Below are 27,225 nucleotides of genomic sequence, written 5' to 3'. Positions count from 1 at the left end.
CCTCAATTTGCCTCTTAATTTTTCAAATAACTCGCAAGAGTCATTGAAAAAGACGATAGCCTCAGCAATGAAGCCCCTGAGAATGTGCAAGCCCGTGTTTCAAGTACTCCCGAGGTATCGAATGCGAGCCAAAAACCGGTTTATCCGGCCCAAAAGAAACTGCGAAAGCAAAAAAAAATGTCGAAAAAAAACGTGAAAAATGATGAAAAACAACTTAAAATACATACAAGGGACGTTGAGTGCGTCTCTTTACCCTCATCCGAGGCGAAACAAAGTGCATAAAATGGGAGAAAACAAGCACTCGAACCACCTGCCCCCCTTCTAGCATCACAAAGAGCATTCTTCAGCAACATTTTTAACTCCGTGGCAATTTTAATGGCATGGGACGCGGAAAATTTTCGTATTTCATCAGTTTCTCGAGCATCCCCTGGGTGTCTCAGACCACACGAGAATCGATATTAAACCCCCACGTGTTTTCGTGTATTCGTGAGGCTTCCGTGTGAAGGTATTGGATTGAGACCACAGGAGTATCTAGACATAGTAACCCCTTCCTGTTGTCATGCCTCACTAGTATCCACGTGTATAGGACAGGCGATTTGAGACGTTGTTTTAAGTCCATTAGTGCCTGTTTTTATATGTTTTCACAATCTCTTATAATTCAAAAAAAATCATCAAATTGATTTTTCATTTTGTGTCAATTTTCAAAATATTTTTCATTATTTTTAATTGAAAAGATTGAATAATTTTCTAAAAATGTTGTTTTTTTTTTCATCAATTAAAACAATATAATGTATAATAATTCATTTGAAGTGACGCATTTTACCCATTTTGATGTAAAAAAAAATTTTTTTAAGCATTTTTAAGTAAAAAAATTATTGATGAACTTTTATTCCAGAGAAATATTGAAAAATAAATCTCAATCCTTAAATATTTTCTCAGAATCCTTCTCAAAGTTTTTTATTCACATTTTTAAAAAATTTGCATTCCAAAAAAAAATTTGTTTTGCCCCTGCAATTGACAAAATTGATGATAAAAAAATCCAATTCAACAATTAATACAAATGACATGCCTCCAGGGTTATTTAACACTTGGCTACAGTTCAATGAACAAAGTACGAACACAAGTATAGAAGCAACAGGGTAATACACTGACCGATAGAGCTATATCTCCCTCTTCCTCTTTATATTTTCGTTTCTGGCACAGGCCTGAGACCTATATTATTCACCTACCGTCTGCATTTCCCTTACCCTCATATGGATGACCGCATTATGCAATCACTGAGAAATTCCCACCTGTGTATTTTCATATCGTCCATTGATTCCATGATACTGATTACTGATTCGCCAATATAAAAATTCATCAACATGTTTTCGTGAAATGTACGTCATTTCAGAGTTGAACCAATTGAATGCATATTATAATTCATTTGAATTGATGAATTTTTATTCTCTCTGTATTTTATATTCATTATTATGCGCTATTTTAATTTTTTTCACAAATTTTCAATTTTGTAATCATTAAAATGTCAATAATTCATTTAAATTTGTATTTCATTGATGTTATTGGAAAAAAAAATATTCCGCGACATTTTCTGGAACATATTAATTATCGTAATTATTCGTAACATATGATACATTAGACATTCGTAATTATCCCAGGCAATGTTTACTTCACTTCAATCAATGAATTTTTAATTTTCCTAAAAACATCAATAATTATCTCGAAATTTCGATTCAATCTGACATAAGGGGCCCGAGGCGGAAGATGCTCACCACTTGAAACCTCCTCAAACAACAAAATCCGCAAATAAACACGTCGACGCAGCAATTGCGTAACATCGGTATGTGGCACGCACGAAAATTGCGTGCACATCGTTTTTTTCCTATCTCTCTCTCTCTCAATTCGTGCTCACTTCTCACTCCATCCACGTTACTGAGCGTTGATCCTAACTACTGCGTTAGTCACGGAACAAAGGCGACGCTGACAACTTTTGCGCAATGATAAATATACAATAAAACAAACGTGGGGGAAAATAAAGTGAAGTAAATCCCCATGAATAGAGAATAATGTTCAGTTTTCAACGAAATATCGTGCGAATGATTTAAGTGTTTGAAATTCCCCCGGTTTTGTGGAGTATAGAGCTTTGTTATTGTGAAAATGCCGGATGGGGCGAATAATATTTATGTGATAAATACAGTGAGATTTTTATTTACTGCGAATATTTCTTTCTCGAGTTTAAGATTTTTTTTTTCGTTTTTTCCTTTGGGTTTTGATTAATGACAGAGTGACATTCAATCTCTTATCACCTCTCGATAGAAAAAAAAACATAAACAGTGAAACAGAAAATAATTTTGCTGTTTTTACCGTGAAATTTGGCGATGAAAATTATGAATTTATATCAAACGAGGAAGTGTTTATCATTTTGTCATTAATTTACTGTCACGAGTGTTAATTCATTTGAATGGCCTTGCAACGGAGATTATTCGTTAATTATTCGACCTTGCTCGAAGTGTCCCACATTCTTATTTTATTTGGGGAATAGTTAAAGAGGTCAGTCTCAACGATTTAGAATTTTAAAAATAGATATTGAAATTGCACGGTCAACTAGAATAAATAATCACTTGATCTCTGATCCAAATTTAATTCGCGAAATGAATATTCAATTCAGAAAATTTTCCGTACTTGGGGTTTAACAACGGATAAATGAAGCAAATTTATACAGCAGAAATCATTGATCGTCGAGTCAACGAGTGTCACATCGAAATTTCATCCGACAAGTACAATGAAGTTTCTGGTCAAATACTTCGAGTCTATCAGCGTCAAGTTTACACCGGTGAGGCACGATTTAATCTCAATGATGATTATTGAATTAATGATACTGCATTAACTCTGGATTATGAGAACAAAGCATCCACTAAACTGCGGATGAATGATCGTCGCTGTTCAAACAATCTCAGAAAAATTACTTCAATATTTCATGTTTTTATACATGATGGATAAAAAGACTCTTCATGCAATGGAGGATATACCTGGGAACAGTAGAGAATAGGTTCATTCATTGGTAACTTTAAAAACCGTAAATTTCAGTTCGATAATTCTATAAAAATGGAATAGAAATCAGGAAAATTCAGGTGAATAAATTCTTAAATTTGTAATCAATTCAAATCCAAGTGAATTTGGTCCTGAATATTCATAAATATTCTATAAATACTCCAATCCATTTGTTTTTCAATTAAACCAGAAGATTTATTCATACTCAAGTACCGTTTTCTTCATGAAATTTGAAATAAAAAGCCACAGAATGTCAGTGATTTTTTTCTTCCGAATGGCGCCGTATTCTCAGGTTCATTAAATGCATAGAGGCGCCTCTATGGATGATACATTAACATATTTCCAGGGTGACAAGGCGAGTAATACCAAGATTGGATCTCACGGGCGCGTCAGCGCTCTGCATCAGTGCAAAACGGGATAAACCAGTGGCTTCTTGAGTGGTCCTGGAATTACTTTGAGATCCGATAGGGATAGCAGTTATTTTCAAATGGTCTGTGAAGCTGAAGACAATATTAGAAAATCACAGAGTTCAGTGGCTGACTATGCACTTGGGGAAAGTATTTCATCAAATATGGAAAGAGAAAACGAAGAAAAATATTTTTTTAAAACACAACTCGACGAATTGATCAATCAAGTTCAGTATTCATGCATTTTATTCATCAATTGTCTATTGAAATGGAGTTCTTCACTCATCTGCAACAAATAATGACCTTGCTATTCATTTCTCTATCAACAAAGAACAAAAATCAATAGAAACCTCTCTACTCTGTGAATATTCAATCAGTTCAATTACTAATACTTAATACCAGCATAAAAGTTTCATTATGAATTTTTAAGTTGTAAACTGATCCTGGGATTGCTTAAAAATTCAATAGGGATTGTAGTTATTTTCGAATAGAATAGAAATCCAAAGAGTCCAGTGTCTGATCAAACATTTCGTCAAATTAAAAAGAAAGAGAGAACGCAGAAAAATATTAAAAAACCAAGCATATGGCTCCACAACTCGACGAATTGATCTATCAAGTCCAGTATTCATTCGTTTTATTCATCAATTGTATATTGAAATGAAGTTCGTCATTCATTTGCAACAAATAATGACCTTGCTATTCATTTCTCTATCAATAAAGAACAAAAATCAATAGGAACCTCTCTACTTCTGTGAATATCCGATCAATTGAATTACTAATGCTTAATACCAGCATAAAAGTACCATTATGAGTAATCAGCCGATTTTATTCACTCGTCCAAATTACCCCGTTGCCCATTCAAAAACAGTTTCTCCGAATATAATTGCTTCGATACAATGAAACCAATCATAACCATTCGGATTCTGCAATTGAATGCTTTTCAATGTAAACACGTGGCCGGATATCGGTTCTCACACACTCCATGTTTTGAATAGATGGAAACTTTGGTATGGGATCAAAGTGTTGAGAGTTGAATGGACCATGAGTGCATTAAATTGAGAAATGCCTTCAGCGTATAAATTAAATTCACGACGATCAGTGGAACGATACGTACACAGAGTACTTAGTTCTAATTGGAAACACTAACAACCACTTGGTTGGGGGATAATTGAATGAAGATAATTCATGTCATTTCGGGTTCATGTCATTTGGGGTTGTTAATAGCAATTGTTACATTGCATTTTCGGATGTTGAGGTAATTGGGTTCTCATTAGGGTTTTGTAATTTTTGTGAAAATAATTACGTTTTTTGCTTCAACTAAAAACACAAATTTTTTTAATTTCAGTTTTTGAGAAATATCTCGGGAAGGAAGGGAGATAGCGAAATATCTGTAAGAACCTTTTTTGTGAGGAATTTCAAAATCTACAAAAAAGTATCGCTATCTCCCTTCAATTCCGAGATACTCCCAAAAAACTACATCGAAACAAAATCAACTTTGAACCAATGCAAAGCAGAATTAACTGGAATCAATTGTTAATAATTAGAGATCGACAGAGTGAATTTTCCCGATTTTTCTTTCATTTTCAAGATTTTTTTATCACCTCGAAAATGAAATCTGATTCGTCCAAATCGTACCACTAGTTCCGGTAATATTGAGAATGAAATACGATTCACTTTCAAAATCAATCCGTCCCAAATTAAAATTCCCTCATCCTGTTTACTCTAACTACCGGGGCAAAACGGGCATGTTTACGCAAGTTTTCCATTGGAAAATGTCTAGTTAGCTTTCCACAAGAACAAGTTTTTCCACAACTCGTCGTCAACAACTCCTCAAAAGCATTAGTTTTTCTAATGGCAACCTCATTTTTTCAATATTTTCGCTTATCTCCTCCATAAATGCCAGAGTATTGGAATTGAAACGCTTGGTGTTGTATTATTCTTTGTATTATCTGACAAGTGCAAGCAAGAGCCGATAAACCATTCCCCTCATTTCCGTAAACCGGCGATGCGCTTGTTATCACTTATCAGGGTCGCGCGAGATAAACTCGACAAAATTTTATCCCTCCTGGCCCTGATGATGTGAGAAATTTTACACTCTTTCTTCTTCGCCCGACAATGACGTCGGGCGCGTTTCAGGGAATCGTCTTTTGTCTGGGGTGAGATGAATGAAAGAAATAAAAAGCCATTTGGCTTCCAGCGAATGAGCAATTATCGAATGTGTTAATTGCCCTCAGCAATCGAGAAATTAACGTGCGGTTCGGAAAATAGTGAATGCACTTTAATTCCTTTCTTCACTTTTTCATTGTATTTTTCATGGTAACCACTTCAGTGACATCTAGAATAATTAAATGCAGTCGACATGAGTGGATGGGCGGGTAGGGATGAAGATCCGCTCATTCAATTAATTACAATTTTAATTATTTCATTTTTTCCAATTTCGGAGAGAATCAGAACAAATGAACCTTCTTAAATGATTAATATCTTCCCAACAAACGGTGCGGTATTGAGAAATCAACGTCAGTTTAAATATCTGGAAAATTATCTTGAAAATGAAAAAAAAATTGTGAAATTTCACTCTGGCGATCGCGAGTTATCGACGATCAAAAAACATTCGTAGAAAACGACTTGGAAGGAATTAATTAATTGATAGTGAATGCCCTATTAATTTCATGGTAACCCCTTCAGTGACATCTGGAATAATTAAATACAGCCGGAATGGGGGAAGGACGGATAGGGATGAAGATCCGTTCATTCAATTAATTACATTTTTGATTATTTCATTTTTTTTCAATTTCGGAGAAGATGAGAACAGATGAACCTTCTTAAATGATTAATATCTCCCCAGCAAATAGTGCAATTTTGATAAATCAAAGTTAATTTTAAAGTCTGAAAAATTATCTTGAAAACGAGAGAAGAAATGTGAAATTTCACTCTGGAGATCTCGAGTTATCAACGATCAAAAAAATTAAAAAAAATCGAAAGTAATTAATTAACGGCATGTAATTTTCCCCACTTCTGATAATCTCTCCTACAATTTTCCGTCACATTTATCTCCCCCGAGAGGACGAACCGTCACAATAAGCGACCGTCTATCTAATAATAAAAACGGGCCATTAAAATTTTATGACTGGCCACAGTTGGTGTTTAGTGACATAAGTAATCACACGAGTTATCAGGGGGTTGATGACCTCCTTTCTTCAACCATGTTGTCAATGTAAAGACCCCCACAAAATCCAGCTTTATGAGCCAACATGACGCTTGCCATGTTCATCAACGCGTTCCTTTGTGTGCCGCGAGACAATTTTAATCAATTCTTTTCATTTTCAGGAAATTGCAATTCTCAGATGCATTAAAAAACCAAAATTATTGAATATTCAACTAAATAATGACATAACAATTATCCATATTCATTGATAATAATTAGTGAATGAATAAGATGAGAAAATTTGAAACGTAAACTTTAAAAAATTATTCATTTGTGAATTCCTCGTTTTAGTGTTCTGTTTTTATTAATGAATTGTTGTTTATTAATTGTTTCAGGTGAGTAGGAGATCGAAAGAACGGGCGTCCATTCACCAAGATAAGGGGAGGGTGAGTCGTAAATAAAGTACGAAAGTAGTGGATGCTTCGGTAATACCTTCACATCCAAAAATCCGAATGATTTTTTTCTTTCAATTTAAAAAGCGAATGAACTTTCAATTTTATTTCCACCATTCATCAGCGAAATGAATAATTCATTCACGAATGAAATTTAATTTACGGCGTCGAATTATTCATCTTCACAGACTGAAAAAGCCCAGATTTTTCATATCGATAAAATTACAACAAAAAAAAGAGAATCAACAATTGCTTTTAGTCATTCACACATTGTGCGTCAGGATCAGATCACTCTGCCCTTTATTCTCGCTCGGTTCTTCGTGTTTTTAATAGAAAGCCACGGTGCAACTGTGCATGGAAGCCAAGAACTAAGAACATGATGAATCATGGGGGGGATGGGGAACAATGGACCACTCTCGGTTGCGTTATAATAGTTGTATGCACTCCAGAACGGCTTTGCATTTGCGTTCGTGCACTTGAGCGTGGGTTGAGAACGGATCTACGGATATTCTACGTCGCGTTCTACTTCGTTCATAATCGTTTTATTTTACTTTGAATATATTTTTCACACCCCTTTACTCAAAAGTGAAATGCAACCGCGAATGATTTTATTTACATTCATTCTCCCATTTCTTTCTCTCTATTTTTAATGCAAAATTTTTCGTTCGCATGAAAACTTGACTATTAATTTTATATGCAGAATGAAAAATAATTGAAGAAAGAAATTGGAAAGGCTGTATTAGAAATTATCTTTGATAAAGTGAAGAATTCAATGTGATAAGAAATCAATTAAGAAATTGAGAATATTTGGACGGTCATTAATTTCATAACATTCCAAATTTTTAATGCTTCCCCATAAAAATTCAATTTGGAAATGAAGAACAGACTTTAATTCGTTTGTTTTGATTCATTCTTCAATTTTTACAATCTATTTTTAATGCAAACAATTTGGTTTCATTGAATTGAAAAGTGTAGAACGAACAGACATTGAAGGATGAAAGTAGAAATGTTGAAATAGTTTATTGGAAATTTTCTTTGATAAAGTAAAAAATTAGAAATGATAAAAAATGAATTAAGAAATTGGGAATATTTAGTCGGTCACTAATTGAATAGACTTTAATTTGATTATTTACATTCATTCTGCATTTTTAAAAGTATTTTTTATGCAAAAAAAAACAATTTCATGTGAAGAATGAACAATAATGACTTATCAATTAAATAAAAAATTGGGATGAAGAAAAATTAATGAAGCAATTGAAAATATTCAAGTATTCATTAATTTCTACAGTTTCTAATTTTTGAATGCTCATTAAAATTCTATTTTGAAACGAAGAATAGACTGAGTGTAAACGATCGATGATAGCGTGGGCGCTGATAAATCCTGATATATTCATCTTCGTGACGCCCAACACACACGCGTTCATTCAAGACGAGCGTCTCCTCGCCGGGAGGATATTCCTCAACGTTAGCCACCTGGTTGAGTCATGACGGGCGCTTCGTGTCATGTACTTTTGCATTGCGTCATTATATTCATTCATACTCAGCATCTCGTTGAATTACCCACACCTGAGGCCATGACGCATTATCGTTTTCGAGCCTGATCACCTCTCTGCGAATAATTCGTAGCGGTAAATAATGAGTTTAGTCATCTGATGATTATCTGGCTCATCGAATTTATCAGGAAATTGTGACGATCAGGCGGAAGTGATCTGTGCATTTTCCGGAAGATGAGGAAGTCAAGAGTATTGTTGAATGAAAAAAGGAAAACTACGTCTTTAATTATTTCTAGTTTTCAATTTCATCATGACTTGATTTTTTCCTTCTTTTTCAATGCTAAAAAAATTCTGCCTACAAATGTGACGAAATAAAATATTTATGGGCGGTATGAAAAATCATAATCTGTTTTTACTCAATTTTAAAAATAGAGAATAGAGGAATGGAATAACATTGGAAATTTTTGTGAATAGAGATTTATTATTTGAATGCAAAACATCATCTGATGATGATCTGGCTCATTGAATTCATCAGAAAATCTGATGATCTGTGAATTTTCCGGAAGAGGAGGAAGTCAAGAGAGTTCCTGAATGAAATAATGCCTTTATTCCAATAATAAAAAATTACATCTTTAAATATTTCTAATTTTCAATTTCATCCAGACTCGATTTTTTTCTCAATTTTTAATGCAAAAAAAATTACCATCAAAATTTGACAAAATAGTATGTTTACATTGGGAATAAAAAATCACAATTTCTTTTAATTGGATTTTACAACTCCATTTAATTTTCTCTATTCTATAATTTTCAATGTTCGTAAATAAACATTCATAATTCTTAATGCAAAAGATCATCTGAGAAGGCCAAGAGAATTCTTATTTATCAAACTCAATCAATAACGAATTATCACGTATCGAAGTGTTAAAATATAAAAGCACAGAAACCGGCAAGCCCACACTTTCCTCTAATGAATTTCGTTGGTATTATGAAATAAGCTGGGTGTTATCTACTTCCCAAATGGTCGTAAAAACAATTTTCATATTCATCATATTCACGATGATGTGGTAACGACACATTGACAGATTTTAAACTAGACCCAGTTTACATAATTACGTTTACATTAAATATAATCTAACGTCAAATTAATTATAACACCGTTCAATCCCCAGACGTTATACCACAATTAACTATGCAGACGTGTCGTCTCTGCTGGATGAGATACGATAAATAGGTGTAGGGTTCAACGAACCGACTTTCCTCACTCGGAATACTAATGAACCTATTCACATTTGTTCTTTTATTCTCCAATTTTTCCATTTTGCAGACTTTTCAGTGGTCACTTGAAGTCACAAAATGGCTACTCCATGTCTAATTATTTCGTCAAATCATGAAAATTGCAAAATTGTTATTTCTAACATTTTTAGTCGGAGAATGTGACGAAATTGACATTTTTTTACTCAAAATCCTAAATTTGTTGAATTTTGAATTTGAAATTAACATCTTTACATTAAGATTTTTTTTACCGTATAAATAATTGTTCAAACAAACATTTCTTGATTACAAATGACATGAAGTACTTCACTAGCGAAGTGGTCAAACGTTTTAAGTTGATTTTGGCTATTGACCAGTTTTCAATAAATATCTCGAAATCTAAGGGAGATAGCAAAATTTTTCTCATAACCTTTTTAGTAGCACTCAATTCGCTCTACGAAAAAGGTTATTATGAAAATTTCGCTACTTCCTTTAAATTCGGAAATATTTCTGGAAAACTAAACTAACGACCAAATTGACTTGAACCATTTGACCACGTCGCTACTGAACTGTTCATTTCATTCTGACAAATTATTCAATTAGAATTAATAAAGAGCTTTGTCTCATTTCAATGCATCATTTCTCGGTGCTGGGGCATAACGGGTCGTCTTTATTCACTGGCACGATCATCTCAAAGGATAAGAACAATCTTGAACTAATTTTTGGTTGTAATAAAATCTGATTTGTAGGTTTAGACAACAACAGACAGTTTTTTTATTAGAAAAAAAAATGAGTTCAAGGTGATTCCTAATATAAACTTACGAAATACCAAAGATATTTGAGTTCTGTTTTTAAACGATTCCGCCTTGCGCACCTTTGTTTACACCAATCGAGTGGGGAAAAAAAAGAAACTGACAGTGAGACTGGAATGTGGGCCAGTAGAAAGTGATTTGAAATAATTACAGGCGTTAACGACGAGCTCTCGAGCAGTTACGATTTGGCATAAATGCGTTGAAGACACGTTGGCAAATGAAATCAACGATCGGGGGAATAAAAAATCAAGTGAAAGGTATTTTTAACGTTTACCTCGGGATTTTTACTTTTTATTGACAACTTTCTTGCTGTTGGATTTTATGAAATTGCTACATCCGCTTTTTTACTGCTAATGCAGTTGATGACGGATGCAAATGGGTATGGAGCAGAACCGGTGATTACCATTGAATGAATACACATTGAGGAACAAAAAAATGATATGCGGTAATCGTATCCCATTTTTTATTTTGAATAAGATTGTGTCACACGAAAGAACAGTTCAAGGAACAAAATATTGAGATACTTTGTAACAAAAAAAATATAGAGGGAGAGTTTTTAATCGCCAATATCTCGAGAACGGCAGAGTGAAATTTCTCGATGTTTTTTCACTTTTAAGGTATTGCTTCAAGCTTTAAAATGGGATTTGATTTTTTCAAATCGTATCGTTCGATTCTGAGATATTGACAATTGAAGACTCCGTTTACGAGAAAGAAAAAATTGGAATGTTTTTATTTACAAAAAATGTTGGAAGAGGTTGGAATTTCATGAATCATTCCACAAGAACGAGTGAGAACGAAAAAAAAATTATTCCCTGTGAAATAAAAAAAAAAGAAAGTAAACTAATGAAGAGAAAACCGAGATCTCGCGCTGATAAACATTGCAATCATTCAGTTGAACTTTGCGTCGATTTTTCGAGTGAAATCGCCTCAAAAAATCGCCTCATCCGCCGAAAAATGCGTATTTCATGTCTCTGATGACCTCCAAACGGACTTAACTCAAAAAATCCTCTGGAATGTCAATAAAACTTATCCTTAAACGAAACGGAAACGGCTAGACCGTGTGTCCGAGGCCGCCCGGGTTGCGTGTGAGACCGCGAAAACAAAACGCAAAGACAAGAATTCGCATTATCGCACGCGTGAGTCAGATGATATAGTAATGAAATAACGATTCAGACTGGGGGCCCAGTCATAGCCGAGTCACTGTTGTCCAGCTGAACGACTTCCGATAGTTATTCATTTAATTACTCGTCATTTCGTTGAATAAAGTTCATTTATCTGTAAATTAAGGATATCCAGATACTTTGGAATTCAACTTGATGTTTTTTTACATTTCCATTCACACGAATGAAAAGTTTTTTGAATATAAAAAATATTTTTTATATTGAATGAAGGGCTTATTAATTTCTTTAATAAAAAAAATTCGGAAGGAAATTTTTTATTCTATTAAAAATTTTCAAGGACTTGTTTATGTTAATAAATATATGTAATGGAATCCCAATGAAATGTTCAGAAAATAGCCAATTTTTCCACGTTTAGATGCAAATTCAGGCGAAAAAATAAGAAGTTTTGAAAAATCTCAACTCAAGACCCCTTATCATCCGGAAAAAATAAACTCCAATAAAATGATCGCCTGATTTGTACTGTCACCCACAGGGGTGAAGGTCGTGTTATGAAAAATTATTTTTAACCCACCTCTTTCTCTCAATTCACCGCGTAACACGCACGTAATGATACGATTCTTAAATACGTAGCTATCGGCATAACGAGAGGTCGTCGAGACGATGCTCCGAGACTTTGACCCGCTCATGGAACACGGGCACTCACTCGTTCACTGCGGATAACAGATGGCGAAAAAAAAAGTTGAATGAAAAATCGGGGGTTTTTAATGACATCGAGATAGGAGTAATTAATGCTCGCGCTCTCGTGAACAATTGAAACATCGACACAAATTCCGGATAATTGTTTGTTTTTCTTTAGGGGGAAACAGATGGGTTACTGAGAAACATGAAGATGGAAATTTTAGTCTGGAATTTAGTGGGGAATGAAAATGCCGATTTTTCTCGATGAATTATCTCGCTAACGAGTCAGTTACCAATAAAAACGCAACCTACCCGCATTGTTTGTCCTCATTGTTTTTAGGAAATTAAATTCTCTACAAAAAGGGTTTAGAGACATTTCCCCCTAAAATAAATAGGTTCCGAGATAATTTAAAAATTAAAAAATGGAATAAAAATGGAATGAACGGCACTAGTGTAAAATGAATCCTATTTAACCGTCAATAATTCAAGAACAGCTGAGTGAAATTACTCAATTTTCTTTTCATTCCCAAGATATTTTTTCGAGCTTGAAAATGAGACGTGACTCATCCAAATTGCATCACCTGCTCCAGAGATATTGATGATTGAAGACAAGTTACAAAAACAGTTTCCCTCCACAATTGTCATTTCCATTTTCACATCCTCCTCCAATATTTTATTTATCATTCCTCTTACCTCTCATCGCTTCCCGCGAAAATTGGGCAGATGTTACTCCTCACCGTGTAATTCAGTCTCGCTGTAAAAAAAAAATCCACCTCAATTCCCCGAAGAAAGAAAACTGAAACCTCAATGATGTTCGATTACCGATGAGCAGTCGCGAGAATCAATTTACCACATTTTTCTCGGGATCTTGATTCAACTTACCGAGAAGTGTCCCAAGCATCTAGATAAGCTCAATTGCCAAATGATAATAATAATAAAAGAAATGGCATCGTTAACTCAACCGAGAGACCTACGACCTTGTCTCCCCATTTTTTTTTTAATTCTCTCGGTCAATATTTTTTCGCCGTCGGAGGATAATAAACGTTTTAAATTGCCGGTTACTTTCGACGCGCCGGCATCCTAACGGAGACGGCTCATGTTGACATGTACATAACGGTTAACGAGAAATCAACGGGCATTTTGTTTCCACGCACAGCACTTTCATCGTTTTCGCGTGATGCGGATTTTCGACTTTACGAGTTGTGAATTTCAGGAAATTTCGTATTTACAGCTAAAAACAAATGGACGTAATAATTTATTTTTCTCATTTTTTGCGGTGCGTTGGGAGAGATGGGAGATAAGAGTGAGAGAGGTTGAGTGGAGTGCAAAATTTTTTTTGTGATTCAGAGATTATTTAGAATTTATGAAAATTTCTAATACGACAAATGTCGAAACCCGGTGCACGTGACATACATTTTAGCATTTTATCCGCTGGGACATCTTCCATTGGGTTCAGGCGATTTTTCAATCGACAATTCGTTGATTTTTTTCAGTGAAAATGTCGCTTTGTTTGGAGATTTAAAGATTATTTAGAATTATGTATTGTTTTGGATGGAATTATTGATCTGAAATTTAGTGTTTCAATTAATTTTTCTATTAAATTCTGCTCTTACTAATTTTTATTATTTTATAAAGCAAAACCCTCAAAAACAGAATAAAACGACAAATTAGGGTTTAAAATGCCCTCAAAATGTCTTGATTTCTGTTGCATTTCACGGAATAATTGGTTTTTTCATAAAGTTCTGCATTTTTAATGACAAAATTCCTTGAAATTTCAGTAAAATTATAAAAATGTCAGCCAAATATTTGTGAATGCACCACAACTAATACCAAAAACCACAGATATTCATCAAACCGATGACTTCCAACAAATTACTCCAATTTTTATAATAAAACCGCCCCAAAAAAAAAACAAATTAGGTTTTAAAATGCCCTCAAAACGTATTGATTTCTGTTACATTTTACGGAATAATTATTCTTTTCATAAAGTTCTGAATTTTCAATAACAAAATTCCTTGAAATTTCAGTAGAATTATAAAAATGTCAGCCAAAGATTTTTAAACGCGTCACAACTGACACCAAAAATCCTAGATAATCATCAAACCGATGAATTTCAACAAATTACTCTAATTTTTATAATAAAAACCCCTCAAAAAGAGAATAACAGCAAATGAGGTTTTAAAATGTCTTGATTTTTAATATATTTCTTCATTTCTGTTACATTTTATGGAATAATTGTTTTTTCTATAAAGTTCTGCCTTTTCAATAACAAATTTCCTCGAGATTCCAGTGAACTTGAAATAATATCAGCCAAAGATTTTAAAACGCACCACAACTAACACCGTAAACCCCAGATATTCATCAAACTCATGAATTCCAACAAAGTAATTCAATCTTAATAATAAAAAACCCCCAAAAATTCATCCATTCTCCTTCCAAACAAATATCCCCAATAACTCTGGAACAGTCTCACCTCAAAAATTCCCCCTGAAATTGAATTTTCTCTCCAGCAAGAAATCCACCTCCGCAACAAGCCCTCCTCCCATTAAAATAATGACAGTATACCGACATCCCCCTCTCGACCACGTGTCTCTCGCCTCACAAAGGATGCAGCTGAGTCTCCCAGGCGCGTTGAAGAAGTAGACTTGGCCCTTCTCCCGTTGAAATCTGCCTCCCAGATTTCGCCTCCTCGTCTTCCCTGTACCCTGTCCCTGCACTGGACCCCATGGAAGAACAGAAACAGCCTGGTGAAGGCAAGCCCACAACAACTAAACACAAAACCCCCGTCAAGTGAGACGAAAATCCTGTGTAAGAGAGATACAACGAGGGCTCGTGAAGTGGAGAGGGGAGACGTGCCTACGATTCCACTCGGTTTCAAAGTGACTGCGAGTGAAAACCAGTCAGTCAGTCAGGCACGGTGAGGCGATAGTGCGCCTTCGGCCGGGGTTCCCCTCGTATTTTTCAAAACAAAAATTCGACTTGTCGAATCAATTTGCAGCGGAATAAGTTGTGGATTTAAATTTAAAAAAAAAAGAAACGAAATTATTCCGTGATGCACGCGAGGAAAAATCGTGATAAGTGTCTGAGAGATAACGACGATCTGTAAATATTGAAACTGCCGAATTCACTGCCAAGGATAGTCACTAGTACATTCGGATATTTTATCGCCCTGACGTGATTTATTTGTGATCAGGCTCATTGAGGGGATCAACAGTCGATATTTTGAGGCGCGAGTGAAGTTTGAGTGTTTGGAGTTTTGATATCGATATATTTTGGGAATTTTTCTTTGATAATGCCGAGTCAAACGACAACGATTTTGCTCAAGTGCTCGATGGTGGATGTGCCTGCCCTAAATCACGTGAAGCTGAAGTCTCTTTACAATGTGAGTAGTCAAGAAGAAATCATAGCGACGAAATGAATAAAATTGATCTTTTTCAAAAGACGATAACTGGAGAACCGCTGAGTAAAATTTGGCTATTTTCTTTCATTCTGAAGGTATTTTTTCAGGCTTCAAAATGAATTTTGATTCGTCAAAATCGTATCGTTGGGTGAGGAGATATTGAGAATTGAAGAAGGTTCGTTTTATTTCACCTGGGGATGAGCAATTGGGGATTAATAGGAAATTGTTGGGATGTTCTGAGGAAGAATGAGTGGTTTTACACTTTAGTACAAACAAAACAGTTTGTTTACATTCCTGAGCGCCAGGAATTTCCCCAGTTAGTCGCGAAAATATACGCGAGAAAGGAAAATAAACAGTTTTTCCTGATTCGCAATTATGATGATTTATCTATTCTAATTGCTGTATAGATTGTAATTGTAAACAGGAAGTTTTCAGTGTTCTTATCGCATGACAACTGGTGATTTTTCGATTGTCAACTACGTCGCAAATTCTTCTGTCGAATGACCATTCAGAAAAAACTATTGCTCGTTGCATTTCCCCATTTTCTCTCATTGTTGCGCTTTTTATTTGACAGAATGGACGCATCATTTTAGTTCATTGACAGGACATTAGAATGCCACTTAGTGTACACCCAACAACACCGTAAAATTGACTAACGAACAATGGATTCACTTGGCCGTGGCTGCATATCGTGTTGAAAGTATATCAAACCAGACGAGGAGTCAAGTGAAAGAGTGGCGGGACACGTGTGTATATACCTAAATACACTTGGAGCATTAACCCGTCTCGTTCGTTGGCACTGGGTGTTTTTAGGGTGGGTGGCTCCAAATGCAGAAAAATGAGAGAAATTATGATAAATAAAATAACTCAGGGCCTTTTTCAATTGCTAAAAACTCGGGAATTTTTCATTTTTAACTGGTGATAAAATGAAGAAATGTCACAAAAAGATGAGAAAATATTTTTACAATTTGAATATTTTTGATAATTGTGGATTTATCTCGAGAAGGGGGGATTTTAGAAGAAAATATCTCTAGACCTTTTTTGTAGAGAATTGAATTTTCAACAAAAAATCTCTTATGATATTTTTGCCTAAAACCAATCCGTTTTTCGATAATTCAATATTTACAAGAATGTAAAATTGCTACAATTGAATACATTTGGAGTATTAAGCCGTCTTGTTCGTTGGCGCTGGGTGTTTTTAGGGTGGGTGGATCTAAATCAAGAATAATGAGAGAAATTATGATGAATAAAATAACTCGGGGCCTTTTTTAATTGCTAAAAACTCGGGAATTTTTCATTTTTAACTGGTGATAAAATCAGGAAATGTCACAAAAAGACGAGAAAATAATTTAACAATTTGAATATTTTTGGGAATTGAGGATTTATCTCGAGAAGGAGTGGTCCTAGAAGAAAATATCTTTGGACATTTTTTGCAGAGGATTAAATTTTCAACAAAAAATCTCTTACGATATTTTCCTTTAAAACCAATCCCTGTTAGGATAATTCAACCATTACAAGAATGTAAAATTACTGAATACATTTGGAGCATTAATCCGTCCTGTTCGTTGACACTGGGTGTTTTCGAGTGGCTGGCTCTAAACGAAGAAAAATGAAAGGAATTATGATAAATAAAATAACTCGGGCTTTTTTCAATTGCTAAAAACTCGGATGGAGAGAGATATTTCATCGTAAAAGTGGGAAAAAAGTGGCTCAGGGATTTTTCTCCGTTTATTTTTCTTTATTTCAGTCGTTACTTCATTGTTTACGAAATTGCGAGCGATAAAAATCACAGCTCCAAATTGATGCACGAGAATTTTCTATTTTTAAGTGGTTTTAAAATAAGGACATGCCACAGAGTAAAGCGACCATATTTTTGATAATTGTGGATTTATTTCGAAGGGGATTGATTTTAGAAGAAAATATCTCAAGACCTTTTTTATAGAGAATAAAATTTCCAATAAAAAATTTCTTATGATATTTTCAGCTGAAACCAATTCCTATTGAGATAATTCAACATTTACAATATGCTAAAATTGCTTAGTTATTTTCCACAATTTTTTATTCATGCGAAAAAGGGGAAGCCTGATGGAAGTGCATTTAGTACAGTACGTGTCACATTTAAGTCTCGCGGGGTATCCTGGGAAAGATTTTTCGTGACGTTTATTCCAAGCAGATGGCCTGTGGTGTGGAAATTTAAGAAACATCACATCTCCATTTTCCCTCTCTCAATTTCTCTCCCCATTTTTTCAAACTATCTCGGTGTGAAGAAATTCCGTGAACGTGAGATAAAGTAAGAAGTACAGATTAACAATTTCCCGGTAACACCCAGCATTTCGGTACTCTTACATTTTCATGAAGTACAATCTTCTGTTTACATTTACATTACGGGTTCGGTTATCTATGGGCGAGTTGTGGTCGTGTTATTATTTACATTTCTTCAAAGTGTGGTTCCGGCTGCTGCATTCCTGAAATGTCACAATGTATTACCATTGATTTATTTTTATTTCCCATTTCAAACAATTTGATTTATTTCATGCATTCACCCCTCGATATTTAATGGCTGTTTTTCACATTGTGGATTTGAAATTTATTAAATTCAATTAGTTATCTTCACTTTCATTCAAAAAATTCTTGGATTTGCCTTTTTTATTTCCCATAGACTTATTTTCATTCGATGGTTCAAATAAGTCAGTTGTTTTCGTATTCACTTTCGTATTTTTTATTCAAAATTCATTAAATTCAATGAATTATCTCCATTTTTATTAACAAAATTATTGTATTAAAGTATTTCTCCATTCGTTTATTTTTTCTATCGATTTATTTCCTCTTTACATTTCAATCAATTACATTCGGTAGTTTGTGTTGTTATTCAACTCATTTATTCAACTCCAGATATGTAATGTATTATTTTCGTAATCACTTTCATATTCTTCATTAAAAATTCATTAAATTCAATGAGTTATCTCCACTTTCATTTAAAGAATTTTGTATCAAATTGTTTTTTCATATTTAAAACGAAAAAAAAAATCCTTTGATCTGACGTTTTCTATTCCCCATTCATTTCCCAGAATTGAATTTTATTATTAATTATAATAAGACGATGATCAAGCCGGCGCACATTAAATTCAATAATACGTTTATTTTTTCCATCGCTTTATTTTGATTTTACATTTCAATCAGTTACATTCAGTAGCTCGTGTTGTTATTAACCTCATTCATTCACCTCCTGATATTTAATGCATTATTTTCGTAATCACTTTCATATTCTCCATTAAAAATTCATTAAATTCAATAAGTTATCTTCACTTCATTCCAAAAATTTTATGTCAAAGTATTTTTTCATATTTAAAACGACAAAAAAATCCTTTGATCTGACGTTTTCTATTCCCCATTCATTTTCCAGAATTGAATTTTATTATTAATTATACAATAATAATGATTCTACAGCGAAGATGATCAAGCAGGCGCACCTTGAATTCGATAACCCGTTTATTTTTTCCCCTCAAAGTATCTCGTGAGACTCAGAAGCCCCATTTGGTCCGCAGATGTGCGTTTCGTTTTCTCCCATGTATTATTTTTTTTTCCACCATTTTTCTCCTCTCATTCAACCGTCTCGACCTCTTCTTTATACCTGAAAACGTTAGTGACCAGGTCGTCGGGGGGGCCCCCGTGGCCGTGAAAGTTCCGGCTTGGCCGAGGGGGTTTTTACCATCAAGCATGGGCAAACCCGTGCAATGGTACCTCACGAAACACCTTTAGCAACAATATCGCGTTACTCAGGGGGTAATTTAGCCTCTGGACGTTAATTTAAAGAGGAGTAAAATGAATGCTCTCTTGAAATATCATTCTTTAGTGTGCGGGTTTTACTGAACTAGCCGAGAAATTTACGATTGTAAAAGAGTATAAAGAAATCATTTTCCACCGGATACTTGTTGGGATTTAAACAGTTTTGTTAGCACCACATTACGGCTTGATGCAGCGAATAAAGAATTGCGTGATTTTTTTTTCGGCATTTTGAGTGCATTTTCGAACCAATTTCGACGTTTTATTGGGGTTCTTTAACGTCAATTTTGATGCGTTATTTTTGTTCCTTTATTTTTATGGAAAAAATCAACGAAAATGGTTAATTTCAGTTGAATATAGTCTTGATTTTTTTCACTTAAGGGGAAACGAAACCCCTGTGTTTATATTAACTTTTAGAATTGTGTTTTCTCCTGAAATTATTATTTTCTAGGTATGAAACTACTTCATTGACTCAACAATGCAATGGTCGAGTCTGTAAGGTAGTTTCATAGATAAAAAGTAATAATTATAGAAGAAAACACAATTCTAAAAGTTTATGTCGTTTGTCTTCCTACTGCAAAAAAAATTGGAATTTTATTGAATTTTCGGGAAAATCTGAATTTTCTTATTTTTTATTACAACTCAGCTGTGTAATTCAACTGAGGCAATTTTTAGAATTCATATTTTGTAATGATCATATTCAGTGGACGTCTTTACATTGAGGCTTTATGCATCATATAAAGTATTGCATGATTTTTTAAAATAAATTTTGACGCTTTATTCGTGTTTTTTAACGTCAGTTTCACTTCGTTATTTTTATTCCGTTATTTTTATGGAAAAAATCAATGAAAATGGTTAATTTCAGTTGAATATAGTCTTGATTGTTCAATTACTCAAAACTTCGAGTGAATTGTTGGGGAATTCTTGTCTTCCTGCTGTTAAAAAATTTGGAATTTCATTGAATTTTCTGGAAAATTTGAAGTTTCTTTTTTTTATTACAACTCAACTATGTAATTCCACTAAGGGAATTTTTAAAATTCATATTTCGTAATGATCATATTCAGTTGACGTCTTAACATTGAGGCTTTATGCATCATATAAAGTATTTAATGATTTTTGAAAATCTATTTTGCCGTTCTATTCGTGTTTTTTAACGTCAATTTTGCTGCGTTATTTTTATTCCGTTATTATTATGGAAAAAATCAATGAAAATGGTTAATTTCAGTTGAATATAGTCTTGATTGTTCAATTACTCAAAACTTCGAGTGAATTGTTGAGGAATTCTTGTCTTCCTGCTGCTAAAAAATTTGGAATTTAATTGAATTTTCTGGAAAATCTGAAGTTTCTTTTTTTATTACAACTCAACTGTGTAATTCAACTGAGGGAATTTTAAAATTCATATATCGTAATGATCACATTCAGTTGACGTCTTAACGTCTGGGTACAATCGACTGGTCCCTGACGAGCCCATCGTCGTGCCCTAACGCGCACTCGTGGAGACACTTCCTTCAGCCCGAGACCTTTCAAGGGGACTCGAGTAAGACACGAGAGTGGCCCCGCACTGTCGACCCTGTTGTCGAGTCAACCATGAAGATACCCAATGCTGCGGACAATGTCTGCATTACACACGTATTTCACAAAAATCCTTGTCTATTACGCTCGAAGGCCCTCCAATCCCTAATAAGTAACAAAACAATCTGGTCCTCATTACATTCTGTTGCATTTTGTGATTAAATGATTCATCTGCATCTGCACCTGAAGATTATTATTCAAATGATGGAAGACTATTATTCAATAATATTTGTGAAGACAGATATTCTTATTTTGAGAAGTAAAGAAGACATTTTATTTTGGCATTTAATTTTGGAGATTTTTCTTCTGAATTTAAATAAATAGTTTTTTATTGTTTAAATAAATTAAATTTCTAAAGTGAGAAACTTTTCTTCTCTGTGTAATACCTTGACAATTTTACTAAAAAATGTTGGAATCTAAAAGGTGAAATGTCTTTGAATTGAATCTTGAATCATTTTATGATTAATTGATTCATTTATTTTTGGTATCTAATTTTAGAGATTTTTCTTCCGAATTTAAATTAAAAAAAAAAATATTTTCCGATTAAAAGCGCTCAATTCATAAACTTTTAACACTGTGCATATTGCACTAAAATAAACCAAAATTATTCAAAGTTTCTAAATCTTGAAATGTCTCTGAATAAAAAAGTATCGAGAGATTAAACTAAATGATGGAATTTCAGGTTTTTTTATGAGACAATAACAACTGAACAAAGTGAAAATAAATTTCAGACGTGTATTGTGACCCCGTGAGACATGAGCCAACACTCGCGGGTCTCGTTTTCACGAGTGCGCCAATTAGAGCAGTGCTGCATCGATCGGAGAAAACCGTTGAACGCATTAGCGACGGCCGGTTAAACTTCCGAGCCATTTGCGAATTGTGAAACGCCCGTATGTTGTACATGTGTATGCATTGCCCCAGCGTTGATCCATCGATAAAATTTTTGCATAAATTTAAAATGACTGGACCCCCCCGAGCTGTTATTCACGAGGGGGGATTTGAATTTCAAACTTTTTAGAAATTCTAATATCGGTGAAACAACAGGTTGCATGTCGATAGGATCTGTCCGTTGGATAATCGGGGAAATTAACAATTTCAAATGCACATTTTGATGCCGTTTTGCCCCGTCATTTCCGGCGATAGAAGAAAAACCAAAATTTCATCGAAACAATTTCTTCTGAAAAAATGGCTTGTTCAAATCTTGGATATCTGCCGACCAAATGATGCGATTTCGATTATTTTCTTTTCATTTTGAAGGTAAATCAATTATCTTCAAAATGAGCGCTGTTTTTTTCAATTTCACTCAGCTGATCTTGAAATATTTAGCATTGAAGACGTGCGAGTTCTCTCCGCTCTTTTCTCTTCAATTGTCTTTTTTTCGCATTGAAAAATGAATAACGAATCACATAGAGAAATGCATAATTGATGACGTCACAGTATGAAGGCTGAGGTAGGAATTCCGTTGAATCAACCGCAAGTCAATTTCGCCGGGATAATAATTCCATCATCGTATTCCCCCCCCCCAAGTACAGTAAAAAAAAAAACAAAACGTAAAAAACATTTTAAAAAACACAAAGACAATTGAATCCCGCGGAACGGTATTTGTTGAGTAGAAAAGACAATTAACTCCGAGCTTGGATATGAAATAATAACATCAAGGTTCGTATCCAAGTCTTGTCTCGCCTGAATTTAATGCCATGCGAAATCAAACGGGAAACTCTCATCAGACGGCTGTATCTACTTTGAATTACTTGGAAGTTGCTCGAGTGTTGTTTGATAAGATACTGGAACACTCCTGGGTTTATTCTGTAACCATGTCTGGTTGTATTCACCAACAAACATGACCTCAAACCTACGAAACCAGAACTTAGCGACTTGAAATAAAAAATAAAGAACAAATAAAAAACCGTACTTTACTTTCTGCTGAATATCTCAAAACCTAATTGAGATAGCGAAATTTCCGTCAGGAAATTTTTTGTGGGGAATTTCAAGAGTTACAAAAAACCTCATAACATAAATTTCGATATCTCCCTTAGATCACGAGATATTCATAAAAAACTAAAGTCTAAAAGTTCGATAGTTCGTTGAATAGCAAGAAAAAATGATTTTGAAGTGAAATAAATTCATCTTGTCCAACGAATTCACAACTAAAACGACAAAACACTGGACTAAAGACGTCTTTAATGCCGCGATGCGTGAGATAATCGTGTCGTGGCCTACATAGAACCCCCCAAGTCTTTTAATTTCTGGTGTGTAAACAACGATCACGTCACATCAATTCACATTTCTATTGGCGTCATACCACTGCATTAATTGATTCTAATTCGATAACCTCTATCATCTGGGAAAGCAGTTATCAGTGATAATGGACCGGTCCCCATAAACTGGTTGCCGATGTTTGCATGACCCTGACAAATTCAATAGAAAATTAACCTCAATCCTAGCTAATATTGAGAATTTCTTCTAGACTATTTTTTTCTCCACTTCTCCAGCCGCAAAACGGCTTTCGAAACTCCAGTGAACCCCGACAATGGCCCTAGTCCAATCAAAAGCAGGTGTTTACGATAAACAGAACCATTAAACCAACAGCTGTTGACTATCGATGACCCGAAAATGCGAAAGTAAGAGTTTGCCAAAAAATTTTTTCAAGATTTAATGCATCTGCCCTAGGATAATCTGGCAGATGCTGGGCCTGAGCACCTGTCGACCTGTTGATGCGAGCGAGAGAGAGAAAGAGAAGAAAATCTCAACAGAAATAAAAATTTTACGAATACAACACCTGCAGTTGCCAGGTGCTAAAGAATCGTGAAGTTCGTTGGAGTTAAATCCTCAAATCTCAACAGCTGTTTCCAGAGTAACCAATTATTTTCACTCATTTTTCGCAACTGATTTCCATTGTTTGGCTTCGAAATTTATTCCCGTCCATTGATTTTCTATGAGTAATTCCTCTGGTCTTATTCAATCATCTTGGAGAGGATGAAGAATTCTGAGAAAGTCCTCAGTCATCGATTCTCTCATTGTTCATGGAAAACAAACGAGGGCCTTGGATTGATCAATGAAGCATCATCTCGCTGGAATATCGATGCTCACCATGTTCCCCAGGAATGAGGAATGGCTTCAATCCGAATGAATGGACCTAAAAAATCTCATTTACTGACCAAATTCTCATTTCTTACCCGAAATTCTGAAAGAATTGGGTATCAAACACATTTCTAATGGTTCCCACATGTTACTCTTGATCCCAATCTCGTTTATTACCATGAAAAAGACTCATTCCGTCAAAATATCAATTCCCTAATACATAAAAAATAGGGCACAAGTAAAACAACTCTCTTAAATCGTCAATATCTCCCGCCCAAATGATCGGATTAATAAAAATCAAATTTCATTTTAAACTCTGAAAAAATATCCTCAAAATGAAGAGCAAATTGTTGAATTTTACCCTGCCAGGCTCACAACATCGATGATTAAAAAACAACCATTTAACTCCTTCCTTACACTGTTTTCATGATTTATCAGTTGTTCCAGAAATTCGTTATCGGGTGATAAAATTACCAAGGAAAAATTGCGTTGAAGTGATAACGGAAAAGTGTATTGATCGGCTGTCAGTTGCCTCGTGTCATCAATAAGATGAGAACCTATCCGACTGTTTGTGAAATAATCGGTGAATGTTTGGGATTGAATAAGAGAAAGGTTCAAACCATTCAATCAAATAAAACAATTTTTCTCCCCCCCAAAACAAAACTATTTCATTCCGTCAATTAGTTTTGTTAACGACTTGACGTCCAAATGACCTCGATAATTACCTCGTAATTACCCTGAAATGGGACCTTGACTAACAGGGCCCCCCTCCGCCGACAATTTCATCTCTCGTAAATTATTTTCAGTAATAACATGCCTTTAACTCGTTAGAGTGCACCGAAGTTGAATTAATGTGAACTACACAAGTGTCTTAAGTTCCAAAACAATTCTCGTCATCATGTCCCATTGTCTTGGATAACAGGGTCGATGTTTAGTCTACAAACCGGAGACAATGGCGAGCAATGCAGCATGACTCTAGCATTTGACCTTGCGAATGCTCATCAATACCTCAAAAATTCGTTGATTAATTTCGAATGATTTTTTTTAAATTAATTGCAGAGTCCTGGAACGCTACACAAGGATGTCAATGGCGGTGGGACGAAGGTCAGTGGAAAGCCTGTTGGAGGGGTGGGATCAGCTACCCTGACTGCTCTCTCATCCATCAACAATACGACTAATGGGAATAGGAGTAAAAATCCTGCATCGCACGAGGTAAGTTGATACAATTGATTATAATAAAATTGGAGAGGGCCGAAAGCTACCCGAGTGGAAATTCAAATTAGGATAGACTAAAAGACTGACTAGTAAAAACTGATTTTGATCAATTTTGGATCAGAAGTGTAACGCTTGTTTGGGTCCATGCCTGGTCAAAATTCTAGGATTCGATATTCCTGAACAGTACCGGATCCGATACGGATCTAGTCGAGATTTGACTGATCAGAATAGGATCACAATTCACTCCGCCAGAATGGATACAGATACTCCATTCAGAATCTCATCAGATCCTGATCCGAAAGTCTAATCAATAAATTCTGACCAGTATTCAACCTAAAACTAATGTAAATCCAAGCTAACTGAGTGAAATTTCCACTTGGGTACTATTATCTTCAAATTTTCGTCCTTAAAGATATCCAAATGCTTTGGTTATTCTTTTCTTCAGTGAAATGCTTTTCTACTTTTGTAGAGAAACATCGGGGCTTTCATTTGAGCCCCATTTGACCCCAAGTTTCCAGACATATCTTAAAATGGTTTACTTTTGAATGACGATTGATGAAATAATTTAGAAATTACAATTTTTAAGAATTACGAGCATTTTCTATAAATAATTTATACCCAATCAATTTTCCACAAATTTATTCGTGATCAGAATTTGATCAGAACTCGATTTCATGCTTAAAACAATAAGGTTTCTGAAAGCTTAAACAATTTTAATTATGTTATTGGCTAAAAGCTACTGTTATCTCTATATTTTCGGGCTTAAAGATAGATATAAAACAGAAACATGTAATTGAAAACAGACATCATCTTTAGAGAGATTTGTCATCTTCTCGACCCGCTCTTTCATTTGAGGCAAAAAAAACATTCATATCTTGTCTGACATCTCTGCTACAAACTCTGGTCATCAACTCTGGTTTTCAGTTGAAATTGGAATTGTTAATTTACACAATAATAGGAGTGCATTGACGATTTTTTCTTAACTCGCAAAAATCTTCAAACAATTTGCTACCGATTGGTGATAAATTTTTTTGGAAATAATGAAATAGGGGGGATAATGCCTTTTTTTTCAGGGGTGATTTTTCAGAAATTTATTTTTAAAAAAGTCCTAACTAGCAAATGTTTTTTATTAACTCGCAATTTTTTTCAAAACTACTTCAATGAGGAAAAAAATAAAAATTTGGAATATCTATACATGAGGGGCTAATTGATCGGATCTCATAGTTTCCGAGATAATCGCGAAAAACGAAAGTGCCAAAAAAAATTAATTTAATTCATCTTGTATAGGGTGTAGGAAGTGGAAAAACGCAATTCTGAGCCGTCCATCTGCCTATACGGAACCCAAATTTCCTCAGGAATCGAATGGAATAGGTTTTAAGGCTCTATCTCTCATAGTTTCCGAGATAATCGCGAAAAACGAAAATGCCAAAAAAAATTAATTTAATTCATCTTGTATAGGGTGTAGGAAGTGGAAAAACGCAATTCTGAGCCGTCCATCTGCCTATACGGAACCCAAATTTCCTCAGGAATCGAATGGAATAGGTTTTAAGGCTCTATCTCTCATAGTTTCCGAGATAATCGCGAAAAACGAAAGTGCCAAAAAAAATTAATTTAATTCATCTTGTATAAGGCCTAGGAAGTGGAAAAACGCAATTCTGAGTCGTTCACTTGCCTATAGGGGACCCAAATTTCCTCAGGAATCGAATGGAATAGGTTTTAAGGCTCTATCTCTCATAGTTTCCGAGATAATCGCGAAAAACGAAA

At 34.6% G+C, this 27,225-nt stretch overlaps 1 protein-coding gene across 1 annotated transcript in view; it reads left to right on the top strand.

Moving 5' to 3' along the window:
- Positions 1-27,225, top strand: part of LOC107042894 (probable serine/threonine-protein kinase dyrk2) — a 77,194-nt gene that overhangs the window by 26,240 nt on the left and 23,729 nt on the right. Inside the window, exons 2-3 of the mRNA XM_029126454.1 lie at positions 6,999-7,049; positions 25,306-25,458. Coding sequence (XP_028982287.1) covers positions 6,999-7,049; positions 25,306-25,458 — 204 coding nt within the window. The remainder of the gene's footprint in view (positions 1-6,998; positions 7,050-25,305; positions 25,459-27,225) is intronic.

This window comes from Diachasma alloeum, unplaced genomic scaffold, assembly GCF_001412515.2.
Source record: "Diachasma alloeum isolate Michigan unplaced genomic scaffold, Dall2.0 Dall_scaffold_00534, whole genome shotgun sequence".
Taxonomy (NCBI): Eukaryota; Metazoa; Arthropoda; class Insecta; order Hymenoptera; family Braconidae; genus Diachasma; species Diachasma alloeum.
The sequence above is the reverse complement of the archived record's forward strand: the minus strand, read 5'-3'. Positions and strand labels throughout refer to the sequence as shown.